The 18,601-nt window shown below is 63.3% G+C and overlaps 10 protein-coding genes across 10 annotated transcripts in view; 4 read left to right on the top strand and 6 right to left on the bottom strand.

Annotated features, from left to right (window-relative positions):
- Window positions 1-182: 182 nt before the first annotated feature.
- On the bottom strand, window positions 183-5,349 carry ACA1_178500 (coppertranslocating P-type ATPase; the record flags this gene model as incomplete). The annotated part of the gene is made up of 14 exons (XM_004338156.1): window positions 183-421; window positions 541-684; window positions 769-881; window positions 970-1,084; window positions 1,201-1,930; window positions 2,007-2,173; window positions 2,265-2,415; window positions 2,528-2,636; window positions 2,733-2,901; window positions 3,047-3,392; window positions 3,487-3,606; window positions 3,720-4,272; window positions 4,365-4,489; window positions 4,594-5,349. 14 exons carry the CDS (start codon window positions 5,347-5,349, stop codon window positions 183-185), a joined length of 3,837 nt encoding a protein of 1,278 aa, XP_004338204.1.
- A 116-nt stretch (window positions 5,350-5,465) lies between these two features.
- Window positions 5,466-7,128, bottom strand: ACA1_178510 (endonuclease/exonuclease/phosphatase family protein; the record flags this gene model as incomplete). The annotated part of the gene is made up of 6 exons (XM_004338157.1): window positions 5,466-5,717; window positions 5,858-5,995; window positions 6,141-6,213; window positions 6,357-6,462; window positions 6,569-6,753; window positions 6,836-7,128. 6 exons carry the CDS (start codon window positions 7,126-7,128, stop codon window positions 5,466-5,468), a joined length of 1,047 nt encoding a protein of 348 aa, XP_004338205.1.
- Window positions 7,129-7,577: 449 nt separating this feature from the next.
- ACA1_178520 (RhoGAP domain containing protein) lies at window positions 7,578-9,134 on the top strand (the record flags this gene model as incomplete). Its single annotated transcript, XM_004338158.1, has 7 exons — window positions 7,578-7,671; window positions 7,707-7,761; window positions 7,908-7,996; window positions 8,090-8,222; window positions 8,342-8,455; window positions 8,565-8,782; window positions 8,857-9,134. 7 exons carry the CDS (start codon window positions 7,578-7,580, stop codon window positions 9,132-9,134), a joined length of 981 nt encoding a protein of 326 aa, XP_004338206.1.
- Window positions 9,135-9,274: 140 nt separating this feature from the next.
- On the bottom strand, window positions 9,275-10,266 carry ACA1_178530 (dual specificity phosphatase, catalytic domain containing protein; the record flags this gene model as incomplete). The annotated part of the gene is made up of 5 exons (XM_004338159.1): window positions 9,275-9,372; window positions 9,447-9,556; window positions 9,688-9,815; window positions 9,950-10,076; window positions 10,187-10,266. 5 exons carry the CDS (start codon window positions 10,264-10,266, stop codon window positions 9,275-9,277), a joined length of 543 nt encoding a protein of 180 aa, XP_004338207.1.
- Window positions 10,267-10,430: 164 nt separating this feature from the next.
- ACA1_178540 (Ubiquitin carboxylterminal hydrolase) lies at window positions 10,431-13,371 on the bottom strand (the record flags this gene model as incomplete). The annotated part of the gene is made up of 10 exons (XM_004338160.1): window positions 10,431-10,542; window positions 10,621-10,740; window positions 10,925-11,055; window positions 11,135-11,311; window positions 11,396-11,535; window positions 11,623-11,792; window positions 12,003-12,073; window positions 12,209-12,306; window positions 12,391-13,021; window positions 13,072-13,371. The coding sequence occupies 10 exons, from the start codon at window positions 13,369-13,371 to the stop codon at window positions 10,431-10,433; spliced, it is 1,950 nt and encodes a 649-aa protein (XP_004338208.1).
- Window positions 13,372-13,659: 288 nt separating this feature from the next.
- ACA1_178550 (eukaryotic translation initiation factor 3 subunit k, putative) lies at window positions 13,660-14,529 on the top strand (the record flags this gene model as incomplete). Its single annotated transcript, XM_004338161.1, has 3 exons — window positions 13,660-13,929; window positions 14,017-14,167; window positions 14,291-14,529. The coding sequence occupies 3 exons, from the start codon at window positions 13,660-13,662 to the stop codon at window positions 14,527-14,529; spliced, it is 660 nt and encodes a 219-aa protein (XP_004338209.1).
- Window positions 14,530-14,635: 106 nt separating this feature from the next.
- On the top strand, window positions 14,636-15,036 carry ACA1_178560 (transmembrane proteins 14c protein; the record flags this gene model as incomplete). The annotated part of the gene is made up of 2 exons (XM_004338162.1): window positions 14,636-14,879; window positions 14,969-15,036. 2 exons carry the CDS (start codon window positions 14,636-14,638, stop codon window positions 15,034-15,036), a joined length of 312 nt encoding a protein of 103 aa, XP_004338210.1.
- Window positions 15,037-15,086: 50 nt separating this feature from the next.
- ACA1_178570 (SH3 domain containing protein) lies at window positions 15,087-15,800 on the bottom strand (the record flags this gene model as incomplete). Its single annotated transcript, XM_004338163.1, has 1 exon — window positions 15,087-15,800. The coding sequence occupies one exon, from the start codon at window positions 15,798-15,800 to the stop codon at window positions 15,087-15,089; it is 714 nt and encodes a 237-aa protein (XP_004338211.1).
- Window positions 15,801-15,988: 188 nt separating this feature from the next.
- ACA1_178580 (F-box domain containing protein) lies at window positions 15,989-18,006 on the bottom strand (the record flags this gene model as incomplete). The annotated part of the gene is made up of 8 exons (XM_004338164.1): window positions 15,989-16,199; window positions 16,290-16,435; window positions 16,536-16,643; window positions 16,714-16,796; window positions 17,099-17,235; window positions 17,358-17,447; window positions 17,511-17,714; window positions 17,828-18,006. The coding sequence occupies 8 exons, from the start codon at window positions 18,004-18,006 to the stop codon at window positions 15,989-15,991; spliced, it is 1,158 nt and encodes a 385-aa protein (XP_004338212.1).
- A 250-nt stretch (window positions 18,007-18,256) lies between these two features.
- Window positions 18,257-18,601, top strand: part of ACA1_178590 (uncharacterized protein) — a gene marked incomplete at both ends in the record, with an annotated part of 841 nt that continues 496 nt past the window's right edge. The window contains one exon of the mRNA XM_004338165.1: window positions 18,257-18,595. Within this exon, the coding sequence (XP_004338213.1) occupies window positions 18,257-18,595 (339 nt within the window). The remainder of the gene's footprint in view (window positions 18,596-18,601) is intronic.

Below are 18,601 nucleotides of genomic sequence, written 5' to 3' on the forward strand. Positions count from 1 at the left end.
TTTATCCCCCTTTGCCCTTCCTCCTTCTTGGCCTTTCCCCGTCCCTCGCCTCTCTCCACCCCCAACACACCCCCCGTAGTAGTAAACCACACGCGCTTCTGGTTTGGGGTACAAGCCACGGCGTGTTGGGTTGTGTGCGTGCCGTGCCGCTAACAATGCGCTTCTCGCCTCCTTGCGTTCCCCTAGTTGCCGGGCAGCTGTGCGTAGGGTGCGGTGCTGGTGAGGCGGCGGCGGCAGAACGAGGGCAGCAGCCAAGGCGAGGCCGGAGGAGCAGCAGACAGGACGGGCTTCTTGTAGAGCTTGAGCAGCAGGGACGAGCACACCACCGACACGGACGAGAGCGCCATCGCCAGCCCGGCCAGCGCGGGCGGCAGGGAGATATGGAAGGCCGGGTACAGCACCCCAGCAGCCACCGGAATCGCTGGTTGGTGTGTGCATGTGTTGTGTGCAAGCGTATGAGCGTGTGCGCGGTGGTGCGGTGGTGAGATGAAAATGGCCATTGGGGGCACAGGATTCGGGTGGGCGGTGGGGCTGGCGTACAGCAGACGTTGTAGCCAAAGGCCCACATGAAGTTGAGCTTGATGCGCCGGTAGGTCTTGGTGGAGAGGTCGATCGCCGTCACGACGTCGGCCAGATCGTTGCGCATCAGCACCACGTCGGCCGTCTCGATGGCCACGTCGGTACCTGCCCCGACCGCGAGGCCCAGGTCGGCCTGGGCCAGCGCGGGCGAGTCGTTGATGCCGTCGCCCACCATCGCCACGGTGTGACCCTGCGCCTGCAGCTCCTTCACCTTGGCCGCCTTGTTCGAGGGCAGCACCTCGGCGAACACGTCCGTGATCTCCACCTGGTGCGCGATGGCCTGCGCCGTGCGGCGGTTGTCACTGCGCGTGCGGGAGGTTGGTGTGAGCTCATCATCATCAGCCGACGGCGTGTCTATGGCTTTAATTGGGGTGCGGTGGGCGTGCGTACCCGGTGACCATCCACACCTGGATGCCCATCCGCTTCAGGTGCTGCACCACCAGCGGCGCCTCCGGTTTGATGGTGTCCGCCACCGCGATGCAGCCCGCCACCTCGCGCTCCAACTCTGCATCATCGCCACACGCCGCATTGTCATCATCGGCACCATCATCGTTGGACGCCTTTGGCACCAAACGAATGGTGGTGGTGGTGGTGGTGGCTGGTGGTGGTGGGGAGAGGAACCGTTGGAGTCGCGCAGGAGGGCGACGAGCATGCAGGTCTTGCCCTGCTCCTCGAGGGAGCTCATGTAGCGCTCGACGCGCTCCGGGATGGCGAAGGCGTGGTCGCCCATCAGGAGCCGGTTGCCGATGTACACCCCGTACTCGCCCACGCGGCAGCTCAGCCCGCGGCCCGGTATGGCCTGGTAATCGCGCGGCTGGGGCAGCGCCGCCGCCGCCGTGGCCGTTGTCGGCGCGTCGGCCAGGGCGCGTAGGGCGTGAGCGTGGATGGCACGGCCGAGCGGGTGCTCACTGGCGCTCTCGGCGGCGCCGACGAGGGTGAAGAAGGCGCGCTCGTCGAGGTCGAGCTGGGCGCAGGCGTCGTCGACGCGGAGGAGGTCCGTCACGACGGGCTTGCCGTGGGTGAGCGTGCCGGTCTTGTCGAAGATGATGGCGCTCACCTTGTGCGCCGTCTCGAGGGCCGCGCCGCCCTTGATCAGCACGCCCAGCTGGGCGGCGACGCCGGTGCCCACCATGACGGCGGTCGGGGTGGCGAGGCCGAGCGAGCACGGGCACGCGATGACCACCACCGACACGGCGAATAGGAACGAAAACAGGAAGGCGTCGGCGCCGGCCTCGATCCACGCCTCCGGCACCACGCCCGTCAGGCACAGCGTGTACCACGTACCGAACGTGAGCAGCGCGAGGCCCAGCACCACCGGCACGAACACACCCGAGATCCGATCGGCCAACGCCTGTGTTGCGTGTGTGTGCACGGGTTTGTGAAACACGCACGCAATGACACGCACCGCGCCGCACGCGTAGAGGTACCTGGATGGGGGCCTTGGAGGTCTGGGCCTCCTGCACGAGCTGCACGATGCGCGCGAGGGCGGTGTCGGCGCCGACGCGGGTGGCGCGCACGTGGATGAGGCCGGCCTGATTGATGGTGCCCCCGATCACCTCGTCCCCCTCCGCCTTGGTCACCGGCAGCGCCTCGCCTGTCACGCCGACGCTTGAGCCGCGCGTGTGGTGTGCAGCAGCAGCGCATGTGTCGTGTCGTGTCGTGTCGTGTCGTGTCGTGTCGCGTACCGGTGATCATGGCTTCGTCGACCGTGGTGCGGCCGTGGGTGACGCGGCCGTCGACCGGGATGTGCGCGCCCGGGAGGACCTTGAGGAGGTCGTCCCGCTGCACCAGATTGGCGTCGACCTCCCGCTCGCCCACCACCTCGTACCCGCCCTCCTGCGAGCACCGACCACACGACACACGGCACGGCACACACGACACACACACGACTCATTGTCAGGCAACGGCGCGGACTGCGCATTGCGGGGGAGGGGGAGGGTGTACGTACCGTGGCGGCGGCGGGGGTGGTGGTGAGGAGGATGGCGGTGGGGGCCTGCAGGGACAGGAGCTTCGTGATGGCCTCCGAGGTCTTGCCCTTGGCCACGTTCTCCAGGTACCTACAGACCCGCAATTCATCAATTCGTTCATGCACCGCCGCCACCATTGGGGGCCTACAGCTCCAGCCACGCATCATGTGTGTCGTTCGTGTGTACCGGCCAAGCATGATGAAGGTGATGAGGAGGGCGGACGTCTCGAAGTAGAGGTGGGAGGTGAAGTTGTCGTCGAGCAGGTGCAGCACGATCCCCAGCACCGAGTAGAAGTAGGCCGCCGACGTGCCCAGCGCCACCAGCACGTCCATGTTCGCGCTCCCGTGCTTCAACACTACATCCCCCCCACCACCACCAATCCACCACATCAGCGTGTCGACACATGCTTATAATAATAATAATAATAATAAGTAGCAAACATAATATGCTATAACACACAAACGCATAGGTATTTGGGGGGGGGAAGCACGGTACGGTACCCTTGTAGGAGGCGACGTAGAAGTCCCAGCCGATCCAGAACTGGACGGGGGTGGCGAGAGCCCACTGGACGACGGCGTCGATGGAGAGGTTGCGCACGAAGTAGTCCTGCTGCAGCATCTCGTGGGTGGGCTCGATCAGCATCGACAGCACCATGCTGATGAACACCAGGGGCGCCGTGAAGGCCAGGCTGGCGAAGAAGCTGAGCCGCCACTTGCGGATCTCCTTCTCGCGCTTGAGGGCCTCCACGCTGCCCTCGGGCCGGGCCAGCTGGGCCGCGTAGGGACCGGTCCGCTCGATCAGCTCCACCACGTCACGCACCCCCAGCTTTGTACTGTCGAACTCCACCTGCACATGTGCCCCCCCAAAGCGCCAACCAGAATTCGATCATTTGCCCCGGTCCCAATCATAAATCAAATGTGTTGCGATGGTTGTAGGGAACCTTGGCCTGCTTGGTGACGTTGTTGACGGAGGCGGCAATGATGGCCGGGTGCTTCATGAGGGCGGTCTCGATCTTGTTGACGCACGACGCGCAGTGCATCCCCTCCACCAGCAGCGTCACCTGCGCCACGTCATCGACCATGTTAATGACGTGGATACCCCTCCACCCCAAACCACCACCACCACCACCACCACCTTGCTCCTTCATGCGATGAGGTCTATGTGGCCTCGTACCTGGCCCTGGACGGCCTTGTCGAGGCGGGTGACGGTGAAGCCCAGGTCGGCCATGGCCTCGCGGATGGCGTCGGGCGTGGTGCCGGCGTGCGGCACGTACTCGACCTCGGCCTCCTCGGTCATGAGGCTCACGCTCACGCGCGTGACCGCCGGCAGGTGGCGCACCACGTTCTCCAGCATGGCCACGCACGACGCGCACGTCATCCCCTCCACCCGGAAGAACACCGTGTCCTTCATCGCCGGCGCGGCCGACCCGCCAGTGGCGGCGGCCTCGTCTTCGTCGTCGTCATCATCGTTCTCCTGGCGGCCGCCGGCCAATGGGTGGTCGAGGGTGGCGAATGGGTCGGGCTGGGCCTTGGCCTTGGCCTCGCGCAGGGCGCGGCGGGCCAGGCGCCGCAGGTGGCGCACGAGGCCCGGGTCAGCAGCGGCGGCACCGTCGTCGGAAGGTTCCGGACGGAGGCGGGCCACGGCGTAGCCCAGCTCCTCGGCGGCGGCCACGAGCTCCGCCGCGACCGCCGCCTCGTCGAAGCCCTCCTCGGCGTCGTCTCCCATCCTGCACGGTACGCGCGCAATCACGAGATGAGCTTCTTGTGCCACGTCACGCCCACCTGTTGGGCAACACCTAATGATGATGGTGGCCGGTACCTGAGGCGGGTGTCGACGAGCACGATGGCGGCGTGCTTGCGTAGGCTCACGCGGGCCACCACGACGCCCTTCACGCTCGAGAGGGCCGTCTCCACCATCCCCACGCAGCTGCCGCACGTCATTCCCTATCGCGCGCGCACACACGACGCACAGCACACAACACGACACGACACGCGATCAGTTGCAGCCACCTTAAGAGCGAGGGAGTGCGTGTGCGTGTGGTGCGCACCTGAACGGAGAAGAGGAAGGCGGGACGGCGGGCGGCCTGGGCCGACGCGGCGGAGAAGAGGGACGGGCGGGAGGGCGTGGGCAGGAGGGGCGCCGCGTCGGTGTGGGGCACCACCTCGGCCGACGTGAAGCCCGCCCCGCGCAGATCGGCCGCCAGGGCGCGCCCCACCTCGCGGGCCGCCTCGTCGGCGTCGAGGCCGCCGCAGAGCTCGACCCGGACGGCCGCGTGGCCGCCCTCGCCGACCCGCACCCGACTGGCGGCGGTCGAGGCGGACTGGCCATGGGCCTTGGCCTTGCCCTTGGGGTCCTGGGCGGTGGGCGGGTAGCCGGCGAGGGCCAGGCGACGCTCGGCCACGGACCGCACGACGGCCGCGCAGCCGCCGCAGGCCACGGGCCACACGGCCACCACGACCTCGCCTCGCGATTGGTCATGGTCGCTGCCTTCGTTGTCATCATCATCTTCGTCGTCGGAGTTGCACTCATCGTCGTCGTCATTGTCGCGAGTGTCGTGCTGGCAGCGGGCGCAGCAACACGCGCACCGCCTGGCCACGGCTCCGGACGAGAGGAGGAGGGCGGCAGTCTCGTCGTCTTTGTCGCCGCCGTCGTGACGCACGGCATCACCGCTTCCGTAGGGGTCTACTTTTTTCTTCAAATTCTCGGCCGTGGGGGCAGCGGCCGGCGGGGCGAGGCACCGGCAGTCGGGGCACCCGCACCCGCACCCCACCTTGGTCGGCGCGGTAGCTTGCAGCGACGCCATGGTTGGTCTCTCTCCGGTGGTTTGGTGGTCAGACTGCCTGGTTGGCTGCGGTGGAACTTTCGCAGTACTGCAAATCGGCGACAGCAAAGAAAAAGAAAAGATGAGGAAAACACATTTCAGAGCTTAAGAGGGATGCTGACGTCGACAGAGATCCAGGCGTGGTCCGACTGGGTGCCGGTGCCGACGGCGGTGCGTAGCACGGGCAGGGCGGCGGGGTCGAGGAAGAGCCAATCGAGCTTGCCCGCGAACACGCCCATGGGTCCGCCCGCCAGGGTGTGCTGCGCGCTCTTCTCGAACGGGTCAGCGAGTCGCGCCAGCGCCGTGCCCCGGCCCTTCAACAGCGCCGGCAGCACCCTCTCCTCCCACCACTGTTGTGAAACAGCCTCGGTCAGCCCTCGCTTCAATTGATCGTGGCTTGGTGCGGCTGTACGCACGCATAAGACCCGCAAACACGCACGCACGCGCACGCGCACACGCACACAAAGGAGCCATCATGATAGGTGCTTACCTGGGCCTCCTCGTAGAAGAGGGAGCGGAAGCGATAGGCGTCGTTACAGTGGAACGGGGACAGGCGGAGTAGGCCGTGCCCGAATGTGTTCAGATCGCCGCCGATCACCACCCGGTCTTCGTCTCCGAGCTCGTAGCTCTGGTTGTGGGGCCAAGCAAGCGCGGGATAGATTTATTTACACATATGACACACACGACACACGACGAACGACACACACAAAGAAAGAGAGAGCCTCTCGTCAGGCAGCTGAACCCAGCGCCCGTGAATGCACGTGGGGGCGTACCTGAAGGTGCCTGACGACCCGCTCAAATTGGCGCACGCGCACTGAGATCCCGCAGCACACCTCGAGGTGCACGCTGCACACGCACAGGCGCCCGCCTCCATGGGGCAGTCGTACCATGGTCGACAAAGCCGACCTAACGCACTCCACGTCATCATCAACCGCTGATCAGCAATCAAGCGCCATTTCCCCCATACACTCCCCTAGACGTCAGCGTACCGGTCGTAGTCAAAGAGGTGGCGGAGGGGCACAAAGCGGTCGTGCTCGTGCTCGATGGCGAACCTCGTCAGGATGGCATTGCCCCACGCGCCCCGATGCCCCTCCCCTGTGCCGCAATCGCAACCGTGCCGCACACACGACACACAGCACACCGTCGATCAGCGGGTGGAGAAGGAAATGGAAAAGAAAGGAGGAGGAGAGGTGGGCGGTACCTTGGTAGGCGTAGTGCGGAGCCCAGATGCCTGCGAGGCCGAGCGCAGAGGCGATCTCGTGGAAGGCGTCGTGGGTGAAGGGCGTCGGGGCGTCATCGGGTGCGTGGCACCAGTCCACCTCCTGCAGGAGCACAACATCGGCGTCGAGCCTCCGCAGCTCCGTCACCACCTCGGCCAGCTTGTAGCTCCACGCACCCAAGGCCCACGCGCGCCAACGTCAGCCATCATTCTTGGCATTCCAGAAACGAGAGCTGTGGGAGGGGGGACCTGCACCCAAACTCAATGTTCCACGAGACGATGCGGAGGCTGCCGCTGCGGGCGGGCGGCGCAGAGGCCGAGTCCCGGTAGTCGCACCGCACGATATGGCCCACCCGGTAGGGCGGGGTGGTACTCGTTCGAGTACTGGGCTTGTGGTCTCGACGAAGTTGGTGGGTGCGCAGGTGGGTGGTGGCGTAGTAGCGCCCCACCCGCCACCGGTGGAACCACCCCTGCCAGTGGTGGCTGCTGCACCACCCCAACGCCACCAGCGCGAGGGCAGCCAGGAGCAGCAGCCACACCATCCAACACAAGAAGAATTTAATTATTTAATTATTTATTAATTTGCTCTTTTCTTCCTGCGTGCTGCTGGACTTATAAGGTAAACAGTGCCTGTTGCCCGTTTTAAGCGAAAAGACCACAGACCACATGCCTGAGGTGTGGGAGAAGTTCATCGATTTACCGGGCCAAAAGGAACGCATCAACACGGAGCCTGAACAGAGGAGGCCATAATGGAGACAACATCAGACAACAAGAAGACAAAGAAAAGCACCTCCAAAATAGTGAGGCCATCAGGAGCAGAAATCTCGAACATGTTGTTGGAGGCGGGTGTGTCGCCAGGAATCCCACCCCCGCCCCCGCCCCGCCCCCTTTGTTCGAGGTGGCGCCCTTGCAGTACCGCCACAGCTCCCCCGGCTCCCTCAACAGCGGCACCTATTTCCACGCCCCGGCCTCGCCGCCCAGTACGGCGACCATGGGCATGTCCCTGAAGAAGAGCCTGCGCCTCTCGCGCACCCTGATCAAGGGGCTGGGCAGCCAGCAGCGATCGCACCTCTTCGCACCCTCGCGTTCGACTCTCAAGCCCCGCGCCGAGGCCGCACAGACCTCTTCCGCTACTTCAACATCCACGTCGACATCAACCTCCACCTCACAAAACCGTACCCGCCCTCCAGCTCCACTCCAGCGCAACCCGACGCTGTCATCTTATTGTTTTCTTTCTTATATTATTTTTACTTGTTTTGATTTATTTGTGGAGAGAAGAGCTGGCAGCGTTGCAGGAGAGCTCGGGGTCACACGCGAGCAGGAGGCCCGTACTGGAGGGCGACGTGTTCCGCACCACCCTCGACGAAGTGCTCAAGGTGGAGCAGACCCGTCAAAACAACACCTCTAAAGGTGAGGAGACTCCTCAAATATCGCTTCCTTCCCTCCCTCCCCACTCTGATGACGTTGATCGGCATTGACGACTGACGTGCGATCGTCCCTCAGGCGCGGGAGGAACACAGGTGCCGTACATCCTCACGTGCCTCCTGCGGGCCATCCAAGACCTGGGTGGGCTCGACTGCGAGGGCATCTTCCGCCTTTCGGGCAAGCAGACCGAAGAGGAGAACCTCATCAATCGGTACACCCTCACCACCACCATTCCTCCCTTGTATCCTCTAATCATGATGACAATAATGATGTAATGATGATAATAATTCTAACAATCTGTTAAAAACTGACGCGCTCACCTACGCACAGGCTAAACGAGGGGTCGTACCACATCGCCAAGGGGACGGACCCGCACGTGGTGGCCTCCGTGCTCAAGCTGTGGCTCATGAGCCTCAGCCAGCCGCTCATACCCCCTGGCCTCAAGTACACCATCGCACCGTCATAATTATCATCGATAGAGGGTGCTCACGATGTGTGCGGCTGACGATTGGTGGCGGCCGTTGATGACGATGGCCGTAAAAATATTGTGCAGAGCGGCGTGCCAGGAGGCCAAGACCTCACAGGAGGCGCGGGATCTGGTGGACGGCCTGCCACCGCTGCATGGCGACGTGATCGACACGATCCTCGACTTCATGCACACCAAGCTGCTGCCGCCCAAAGTGGTCGAGCGGACCAAGATGAGCCCCGAGAACCTCGCCACCGTGTTCGGGCCGTGCATCTTGGCCATGGGCACCGGCCATCGCGACCTCGGTACGTCGCCTCTTAGGTGCGTGTGCCGTGCGTGCGTGTCGTGCTGATGGCCTCGAGCGTGTGCTCGTGTGCAGCCTCGACGATGAATGTACAGGAACTGCTGGCGGACATGAAGCTGCAGAAGGACTTCACGCTGCTCCTGATGGGATGCGGGCCGAAGAAACGGGACTTGCAGGTGCCGCCATTGCCGCTGCCCATCGCGCCGGGGGGCTGGGTGGCCGTCGGCCGAAAGCGGGGCTCCGGAACGCCCACGCCCTATGAGGGAGCAAACAGCCCCCTGGCCCGGTCTTCGCGAGAGCGGCGGGGTGGCGGCGACGACGAGGGAAAGGACACGGGTGAGGGTGCAGAGTGAAGACGATTACCGACGATGCCGAGCACGAAACGAAGAGAGTGCGCTGTCCGCGTGGTGCGCTGTATTTTTGACAGGTATTTATTTATTTATATTGTGTGTCGTGTGTGTCGTCGTGTGTCGTGTGTCGTGTGTGTCGTGTATCATTTGGTCGTTGGTGGTGGTTGGGCCGAGGCGGTGGCGAGAAGAGAGCGCCGATAGGCCTCCACCTGCTCCAGGAAGGCCGGCCGCGGGCGGGCGGCTGCAATGAACGAACCACAGGAAGGGTCTTCAGCAAAAAGAAGTCGCCGTATAGGAGGGGAGGGGGGGGCTAACTGGGTCGGGATTGGTGGAGGAGGGCGAGGGCCTCGTTGGCCGACAGGTCCCGGTTGCTGTGCACGAGGAAGCCAACCACGACCGCCGCGCTCCTGCTGATGCCGCCCTGGCTGCGCACCCACCATTCCACGCAAAGGCACCACGTCTCAGACTTTCGTCGTCATCGCCATCGTTCACCACCGAGAGATGGCCCGGCGAGGGATTAGCAGGGGCTGCTCTTTGGGGGTGGGGAGGGGCTTACCAGTGCACGAGCACGCCGGAGCCGGCCTGGAGGGCCTCCTCGATGAAGGCTATGCACTCGGGGAGTCGCGAAAGGAGGTCGCTCGTGTCCGCGTCCTGCAGGCCCTTGATGCGCTTGTGCGTGAACTCCTGTGCGTAGTCAACGCACCACACGCACGCACATGAACGCACGCACACGCGGACACGACGCACACGCCAAATCAGCCTGGCTGCAGGACGCCACGCCAACAGGAGAACTGCCGGGGCGTGAGAGTAAGCGGTACGGTGGGGTGGAGGGTGTCGACGCCGACGGAGAGGATGTGGGTGATGTTGAGGCTGCGGAGGTAGTCCACATTCCCCGAACTCCGCTGCGACCCCATGAACAGCCCGGCCTGCACCTCCGCCGGCTCTCTGGTGTGGTCCGGAGCAGCAGCCGCCGACGGAGGAGACAGTCAGCCCCCAAGCATGCAACCAACAGCGGCGAAAAAGAGAAGAGAGGCGGGGGGGGGGTATCTAGCAACCGCAACTTCTTGCCCGGCACGGCCTTGCCTTTGGGACCACCGCGCGCTGTTGGCACAGCCTTGGACCCAGCCTTCTTCATTGGTTGGTCAGTTGGTGGTGGTGTACAAGTACTTGCCCCCACCCAAGACCCAAACGGATGGCATTCAGGGAATGCAAAGAGGAAAGAAACGAGAAACCACCACAGGGCCAGCGTGAAGAGGGAAAGAGAAATGGGATTGTGGTTGATTGCGTGGTTGATGTACATCAGTGGGAGGAGGAAGAAGGGGAGGCGCGGAGGTAGAAGAGAAGGTAGGCCTGTCGTCGCAGCACGGTCTGGATGGTCGTCGGGTTGATGGTCGTGTCGTCCACGTGATACCTGCGCGCGCGCACACACAACACACACACGAGACGCGCGTTAGTGAGGTGCATTGCAGCCGCGGCACAACCACAACACGGGTAGTAGTAGTACCAGTGCTGGTCGCGTTTGATGGACGCGGTGTAGTGTCCGCTCTGGAGGGTGTGGCCGTGGTGCTCCACCACTCCGAAGAGGTCGTAGCTCCTCCGCTCCTTCTCGCTGCCACCCGCGTGCGGCCCCAACAACTCTGTTCCGTCGACCACGGGGTGAACACCAACACACACGCATACACGACACCAACACACACACACACACACACACACACACACACACACACACACACAATAGCTCCAGAAGACGGACGAGATACGTACTGGTGGGGATGACGAGGCGTTCGGGGAACTCGATGTGCTTGGCGATCTTGTCGCCCCCGGCGGCGCTGAAGGCGAAGCGCTTGAGGTGGACCACCAGCACGCCCGGCATGCGCTCGAACTTGTACTCCTTCGACGCCCGCACCTCCCAGTCCAGCGATTCCTGCGCGTGCGCGTGCGTGCGCTGTCAGTCATCAGCCCAGAAAATAAGTCGACAGCGGGGCGAGGGGGGCGGGGCGTACGGCGGACATGAAGCCGAGGAGGGCGTCGTCGAGGGAGCGGATCTGGTGGACCGACACGTCGAGGGGCAGGGCGTTGAAGAGCTCCTGCGTGATCGACTGCTTGGCGCCCCGCGACTTGAGGCACGACCGGAGCTTGCAACCGAATATGCGCGTCACCGCCGTGTCCTCGAACTCGGCCTGGCGCAATGTCCCGGTGAGAAACAGGTGTGTACACGACACACGCACACGCACACGACCAACGACACGAGATGGAAGTGGTACCGTTCGGAGCTTGGAGGTCTTGTTCTTGCGCCCCACTTCGTTCCACTCGTTGGTCTCGTTGTGGGCGGCCGTCTTGTGGTGGGCCCCGCTCTCGCCGCTGCCGCCGCCAGCCCGCGCCTTGGCGGAACCGGCTCGCAGCTCTGCCGATTGGGCGCCCAGGTTGGTCAGCGTTTTCGATCAAAGATTCATTTGTGTCGACAGTGCGCGCGCCAGGTAGAGAGAGGTACCTTCGTGGACGGTGTCGAGGAGGAGCGAGAGGAACTCGTGGGCGTCCTCCTGGCGGCCGGGGGTGCCGGCCAGCTTCTTGATGACCGCCGCGAAGTGCGCCTTGGCCGCGAGGGGCACCAGCTGCGTGTTGGCCTTCTTCTCCAGCTCGAACGCCTCCGCGAATCGCACCCTACGCATGAAGAGTTCAACCACCGCCCCACCACCCGGTAAGCCTCCCATCACTCAATCCCCTATGATTGTGCGTCGTGTGTGTAGTGTGTGTCGTGCCGTGTCGTTGGTCGTGTCGTGTCGTGTCGCTGCGCAGATGATGATGGGAGACTCGAGGACAGTGATCCCGCGCACGGGCACGTACAGCTCAGTGAGGGTGGGAGCCGGGCACGGTAAGCCGCGGCCCCTGAGGCTGCGCAGGAAGCCGATGAAGGGAGGGCACGCCAGCAGGCACTGCACCGTCTGTGTGTGTGACGAACAAGAAAAAGAAGAGAAGAGAGAGAACCGAGTGAGACAGCAGCCCAGCTTCCCTCAGGCATGTGTGGCTGCCGCTTGGAAAGAAACCGAGTTAGGAGGAGAGAGGGGGGGGGTGCGTACCGCGTTGAGGAAGCACGTGTTGCCTTCGTTGTGGAGGCCGCGGAGGGCGGCGTGCGCGAAGGAAGCGTCCCACATGAGCCGCACCTCGTCGAAATGCCCTGCGCGTGGCGTGACGTGGCGTGAGTGCTCCTGGCCAATCGCTACCAATCATCAGGGGGGGGGATATTGATGCGATCACTTACGGAGAGCGGCCGCGGCGGTGGGCGCGGGCGGGCGCTGCTGCTGCTGCTGGGCCGCCGCTTTCTTTTGGGCCTCCATGTACTTCTGGAGGATGGCCGGGGCACCCTTGCCCCACGCGTTCACCACCGGCTTGCGCACCGCCACCTCCGGCGCAGCCGACGACGCCCCGTTCTCGGCAGTCACATGCGGTGCGGCGGCGGTCGCCGGTGTTGAGTCGTCAGTGGACGTCGTCGCCGGGCTGGTGACATGGCCATTGGTAGTCTCCGCTGGCGACGGTGCGACGGCGGCGGCGGTCGATGCGGGTGCGGGTGCGGGCGACGTGGCAGGGGCGGCTGGCGGGGCCTCCTTCTCGGGGAGCGGGGAGGAGGGGGACGGAACGATGGGCGAGCGGGCCGTGGGCAGCTCGGTGGCCTCGAAGGAGCCCAGGCACAGGCCCGCCACCTCGTCCAGCCGCGCCTCCTTTGCCGACGACGACGGCGCGGGAGCCACGACCGCGACTGCGACCGGTCCCAGCGGCTGCTCGCCGGAAGAAGGCGACGCGGGGAGGGGCACAGCCACCACCGCCTCCGTCGTCACTGGCAGCGGCGCTGCGGTCGAGCCGGCAGTCACCGGGGCCGCCGCGGCAGGCGACGCCTCGGCAGCGGCAGCGGGCGCAGGGGCAGCAGCGGCGGGGCGGCACGCACGGCCCACGGGGCGGGCTTGGAAGGCAGTGCCGCGCGAACCACTGCGCTGGGGGCGGGCGCGGCAGCGGCAGCGGGCGAGGGGGAGGGAGTGGGGGCGTCCCTGCCGGCGTGGGTGGTCTTGCCGCCTCGGCCTCGGCCCGACGCGCCTCCTCCTCCTCGAGCACCGGTCGTAGCCGCCACGCGATTGCTGCTGCTGCGGCTGCTGATCACGGGGAGCTGCGCGCCGGTTGCCGCCCTCTCCAGCAGCGGCTCCACTGCCGCCGCCTCGGCGTCTCTCGCGGCCTTCCTCGCTACGCGCATTTGTGCTGTTGTTCGTTTGGGGTCTTTTCCGTGTCTCCATGCTGGGCAATCGATTTACGATGATATATCTTCGCTTTTGCGGTGCTTGGATGGAGAGTGCAAGGAAAGGATGTTGAGGCGAATGGATGCGACTGCTGCGGCCGTGTGGGCTTGGGTGTTCTCTGCAAAACCACTTCCTTCACTTTTCCTGGGCTCCTCTTGTTTTTTCTTTGTTTTCCTGATTTCTTCTTCTGCAATCGCAATCTTCACACCACATTCGCCAGCCGATTAAATAGCGAGCCAGACATCATGAGCAGCGAGAGGAAGCAGGAGATCACGGAAGTGCTGAAGAAGGGCCGCTACTCGCTGGACTCCCTGCCACAGCTGAAGGCCTACCTTCAGGAGCAGATCGACCAGCGCTCCTACGATTTCGAGGCCAACCTCGCCCTCCTCAAGATCTTCCAGTTCAATCCTTCCCACATCGACATCGATGTCGTGCAGAAGGTCTTGATCAAGGCACTCATGAATCTGCCCCACATGGACTTCCCCCTCAGCCTCTACGTTCTCCCCGAGGCCGCGGTATGCCCCCAATCCCGTGATTCCGTTTCCGCTCCAATCGGGCACCATCTGCATTTCATTAATCTCCATTTTCTTTCGCACGCGTAGCACCAAAATGAAGGCGTTGCCGCTCTGAAGAAGGTGTCCAACCTGCTCGAGACGGCCCAGTTCACCGGCTTCTGGACGCTGTTCGAGGAGGACAGCGCCACTTCTGTTCTGCTCAAGAACTTCCCCGGCTTCCGCGAGGCCATCCAAAGCTGTACGGCTTCTTCAAAGCTTTGCGCGTCTCGGTGGCGTTCTTCTTGTGTGTGTGGGAGCCAGCGACGTACCCTGAGCTGATTAATGTGCTGTGCCCTGGCGTGTGTGTGTGTGTGCTGTGCAGTTGCCGTGAGCGTGTTGACGGTGGCGTACCAGAGTGTGCCCGTGGACGTGCTGGCGTCGGCCGTGCATTTGAACGGAGCCGCGCTCGACGAGTTCGTGGCCAAGCAGGAGGGGTGGAAGACCGAGGACGACCTCGTCACGCTACCCGTGACCGAGCTCAACCAGGCCAGGCAAATCAAGACCACCGAGCAGCTCGACCGCAAGAAGGTAGCCAACATCTTCTCTGTTTTGACCAAGTAAACGTTCCCCGCTGTAAATGCAGTCTTGTCTGCTCGCCGCACACCACACTGGTGGGGGAAGCAAAAAAGCGAGGAAAAAAACAAAGATTATAAATAGCAACAAAAAGATGGCGCAGGTGTGGACGCTTGTGGTGGGTGGATTGGTGGCGGCTGGCGGTGCCATGGGCTATGCCAAGGCACGTTCGGTGCCCAGCCTGGTCGCGGGCGTCACGTGTGGTGCCCTTTATGGCCTTTCCACGCTGTGGATGGAGCCCTACCAGATTGGCGGCAACCTTGCGGCAGTGGTGATCAGCATCATCCTCGCTGTGGCGATGGGTCGCCGTTTCCTCGCTTCCGGCAAGGTCATGCCAGGTAGGTGCTGAAGCAGGCCCACCCTTATTGCAAAGCACCATCCTTCTCCCTCTTCTCCTTTCATCCAACATTCTTTTCGTCTCCAGCAGGCGTAGTGGCCGGGCTGAGCGTTCTGACGGGGCTCATCAACGCGTACACTCTGTACGGCAAGTACTAGGGCCTGTGCCTCAATGCAAGAAAGTAATACATTTGTGTGCAAGTCTTCCCCTACGTGCGCACAACGTAGAAGGACGGGAACCAGCCCTCCTTCTTGCCGATTTGGCCCTTGAACAGATCGTCCGTCTTGTTCTCCTCGATGACGGTGATGGTGACGCCCTTGGCGAAGGAGAGCTCGTTCTTGGAGGTGGCCTTGTGGGCTTGGAGCGACCTCACCGTGAAGGTCTTCTCCGCCACCGCCGTAGCGGCTGCCGCAGCCTCGCCCCCTATCGGCAAAGAAGGTGCCGTGGTGGGCACAGCGCCCGAGCTGTGGCGAGTGAGACTCTTGTTGTGCTTCTTCTTTTCCTTCTTCTCTTTCTTCTCCTTCCTGTCTTTCTTCTCCTTCTTGTCCTTCTTCAACTCTTCCTCGTTCTTCGAGAGTGGCCGACGGGTGGGCACGCTGTCGTTGCTGGCGTGGGGGGTGGTTGAGGTGGACGAGCTCGGCGACGAGTTGGAGGAGACCGAGGGAGAGCCGCTCAATCGAACGGCCGCGCGCCACGGCGACGCGGGGGCAGCTGCAGCCGACGAGGCAGTCGTAGTGCTACTGCTGCCCGAAGTACTACTCGCGAGAGTCCCAGCGCTGGCCGCTTGGTCCTCCTTCTTCCGCAGCTCCTCCTCGCGCTCTCGCTTGAGTTCTACCTCTTCATGGTACTTGCGCTTGTACTCTTCGATTTGCTCGTACACCGATTTAATCTCCTCCTCCAGCTGCGCCTGCGTCTTCGCCATCTCTCTCGTCGTTGTTCTGTGTCTCACCCAAGCCAACACCCTGCAAGTTGCCTTCGTTAAATCCGTCGACACTATAATCTGTCGACTTAGCCGCACAGCTCGTGGTCGCGAGTGGTGTATGTATGTTATGTATATATGATAACAAACACTTTCCTATTTACAAGCAGATCCTGGACAGCGGGAGCTCTTTAGTTGGTCGGCCGAGTAGGAGAGGCGCGGCCACGCCTTACGTCGGCGAGGAACTGGTGGCGGAGGAGCTCGTGGGCCGATGGTCGGCGTTGGGGCTGGCGCTCGAGGCACAGGCGCACCAGGTCCTTCAGCTCGGGCGAGTGCGGGCCATCGAGCCCGCGCGGCGCCAACTGGTCGTAGCGGGACAGATAGCGAATCGGGTGCATGTGCCTGGCAGACACCACACCAACGCGACGACGTACGCCCCGTCAGTAAGGGAGTCGCATGTCGTGTCACGTGTCGTGTGTGTCATGTGTGTACTCCATGGGCAGGGCGCCGGTGGCCAGTTGGATGGCAATGAGGCCCACGGCCCAGATGTGGGTCCGATTGACACTGCTGCACTCGCCCTCCACATCAATTGTCGTGCCGGGCATCAGTTCGGGCGAGATGTAGTACGGGCGAGCATTCTTCGTTCCCCCCCCCCCGCGTAGGGTTTTGATAGTATTGTTTGCGTAGCGCGGGTGAGCGAGCGATCCGAGAGGCACCAAAAGGTAGAGGGCCACGTACGGCGCATGGGTAGAAGATCTGGTCGATGTTGATCATGGTGTGGCCGTCGTCTGCCACCAGGAGCTTGTTCCAATCGAGATTGATGCCCGCCACAACATTTTCCCCGCACTACGCATTGAACCATAGAGCCACAGATCGTTAGCGCGTGTCACGCACGACACGCACGACACACACGCACCGCCGTCTGCAGGTCCACCAATCCAGTCAGCACATCCCGCACGACGTCTGCAATTCGCCCCTCGTCTGCCTGACCGTTCGTCTCTTCCAACTGGTGAAGAGGGGGAGAGGGACTCAGAGCGCCAGCCAACCAGGGCGGACGTGTGGCAGCGCTGCGTACCTCTTCATCGAGCGTGCGCGGGGCACACTCTCGCGACAGGCAGATGGTGTCAGTGGTCGGCCGCCAATAGAGACCGAACACATTAGGTAATTGCTTCGACCCTTTTGTGTGTGTGTGTGTGTGTGTGTGTGTGTGTGTGTGTGTGTGTGTGTGTGTGTGTGTGTGTGTGTTGTGTGTCACTCCAAATGCGCATTTGCTCAGGCGACAGAGAGGCGGTAGAGCGTACGCCAGGTGACGGGCATGAGCCGGGCAGCCAGGGCCTCCTTCTCCTCGAAGATCTTTTTCCTCTTGGCCTCGTCCTCCACGAGCACCACCTGCCTCCCTTCCTCGAGGCTGTTCTGCTCCTCCTCGATGTTGATCCACCTGACTCACACCCACGCAATAATGCAATAATGCAATTGTATCAGCACCACCTGCAACGCTATGGAGGTAGGTCTGTGTCGTGTGGGCCATGTGTCGTGTGTGTGTGTGTGTGTAGGAAGTACTTGATGACCACCACGCGCTCAGTCTCCCTCTCCAGCGCCTTGAACCGTGAGCCGTACGAGCCGCCACCGAGCTGTTGCCGCAGATAGAACCTGGACGCGCCCGACGATCGTCAGCGCGAGCCGAGCGCGGGTCGTTCGCACAGGCCACGCTACCTGCCCTCGGGCCAGGGGTGGAGCGCCTCGCAACGGAAGAAGGCCCGCCACGAGAAGGGCTGCGGCCACAGCCCGGCACCCGGGTCGACCCACTCGCCCAGGGCCGCTGCGCGTCGATGGGCCGCGAGCAGGGCCTCCGCCGCCAGCCCGATGAAGGCCCGGTGGCACGGCCATGCCGCCATCTCCCGCTCGCACAGGCCCTTCCTGCACCCGCGGTGCGGCGCAATGTCGCCCCCCCCCCCAAACATGAGTGTCGACACAGACACAGAAAGAGAAGGAGGGAGGGTGAAGGAAGGAGAGGTGAAGGGGGAGGCGACCAGAGGGCAGGGTCGAGGGCGAGGCGGTGGCAGGCGCGGGAGACGAGGGAGAAGCGGGCCAGGGCGGGCACGTCGAGAAAGGACAGCAGAGCTAGGCTCACCTCCTCGGGCAGCGGTGTTCCCTCTTCGGCCCACCACACTCCTTCCTCTTCTCCACCTCCCAACGTTGTTGCCTCCATCTCTTTCGTTATTTTACTTTATTTTTCTATTTTCCATTTGATCATTTGGAAAAAGGAAAGGGAAATAAGAATTAGAAACAAGAGGGCCCTCTCGTGGCAGGCGCAAATCCATCAGGCACACGGGCTCGTTGTGGCATGCCTCTGAGGCCACCCTTCCTCTGAAAGGCGCACACATCCACCAGCTTCTTGAGGCAGGCGATTCTCGAGTAGAATACATCCATCCATCAGGAACAGATTCATAGAAGAGGAGATGGAGGGGAGTAGCACCACCACACCAGACTCCAGCCCCGCCCCGCCCCTGCCGCCTTCGCCCTCGACACCCCTCCGCTCTTCCACTGCCGCCGCCCAAGCCACACCCGCCACGCCTTCAGTCACGGCCGTGACTTCATCGTCGCCCTCCACAGGGCCACAGCAGGCGGCAGGCCAGGGCGGCGATGGCAGCGAAGTGGCGCGCCTGCGAGCCGAAGTGGAGCGGCTCAAGGCGGGCAAGGTGCGGCGCGGCGAGCAGCTGCGGCGGCTCATGGCCGAGCTCAAGGCCGTGCGCGCGGCCGCGCGGGCCGAGTCGGCGTTCGAGCACCTCAACGAGGCCGTCGCG

This window comes from Acanthamoeba castellanii, assembly GCF_000313135.1.
Source record: "Acanthamoeba castellanii str. Neff unplaced genomic scaffold scf7180000084743, whole genome shotgun sequence".
Lineage (NCBI taxonomy): Eukaryota > Discosea > Longamoebia > Acanthamoebidae > Acanthamoeba > Acanthamoeba castellanii.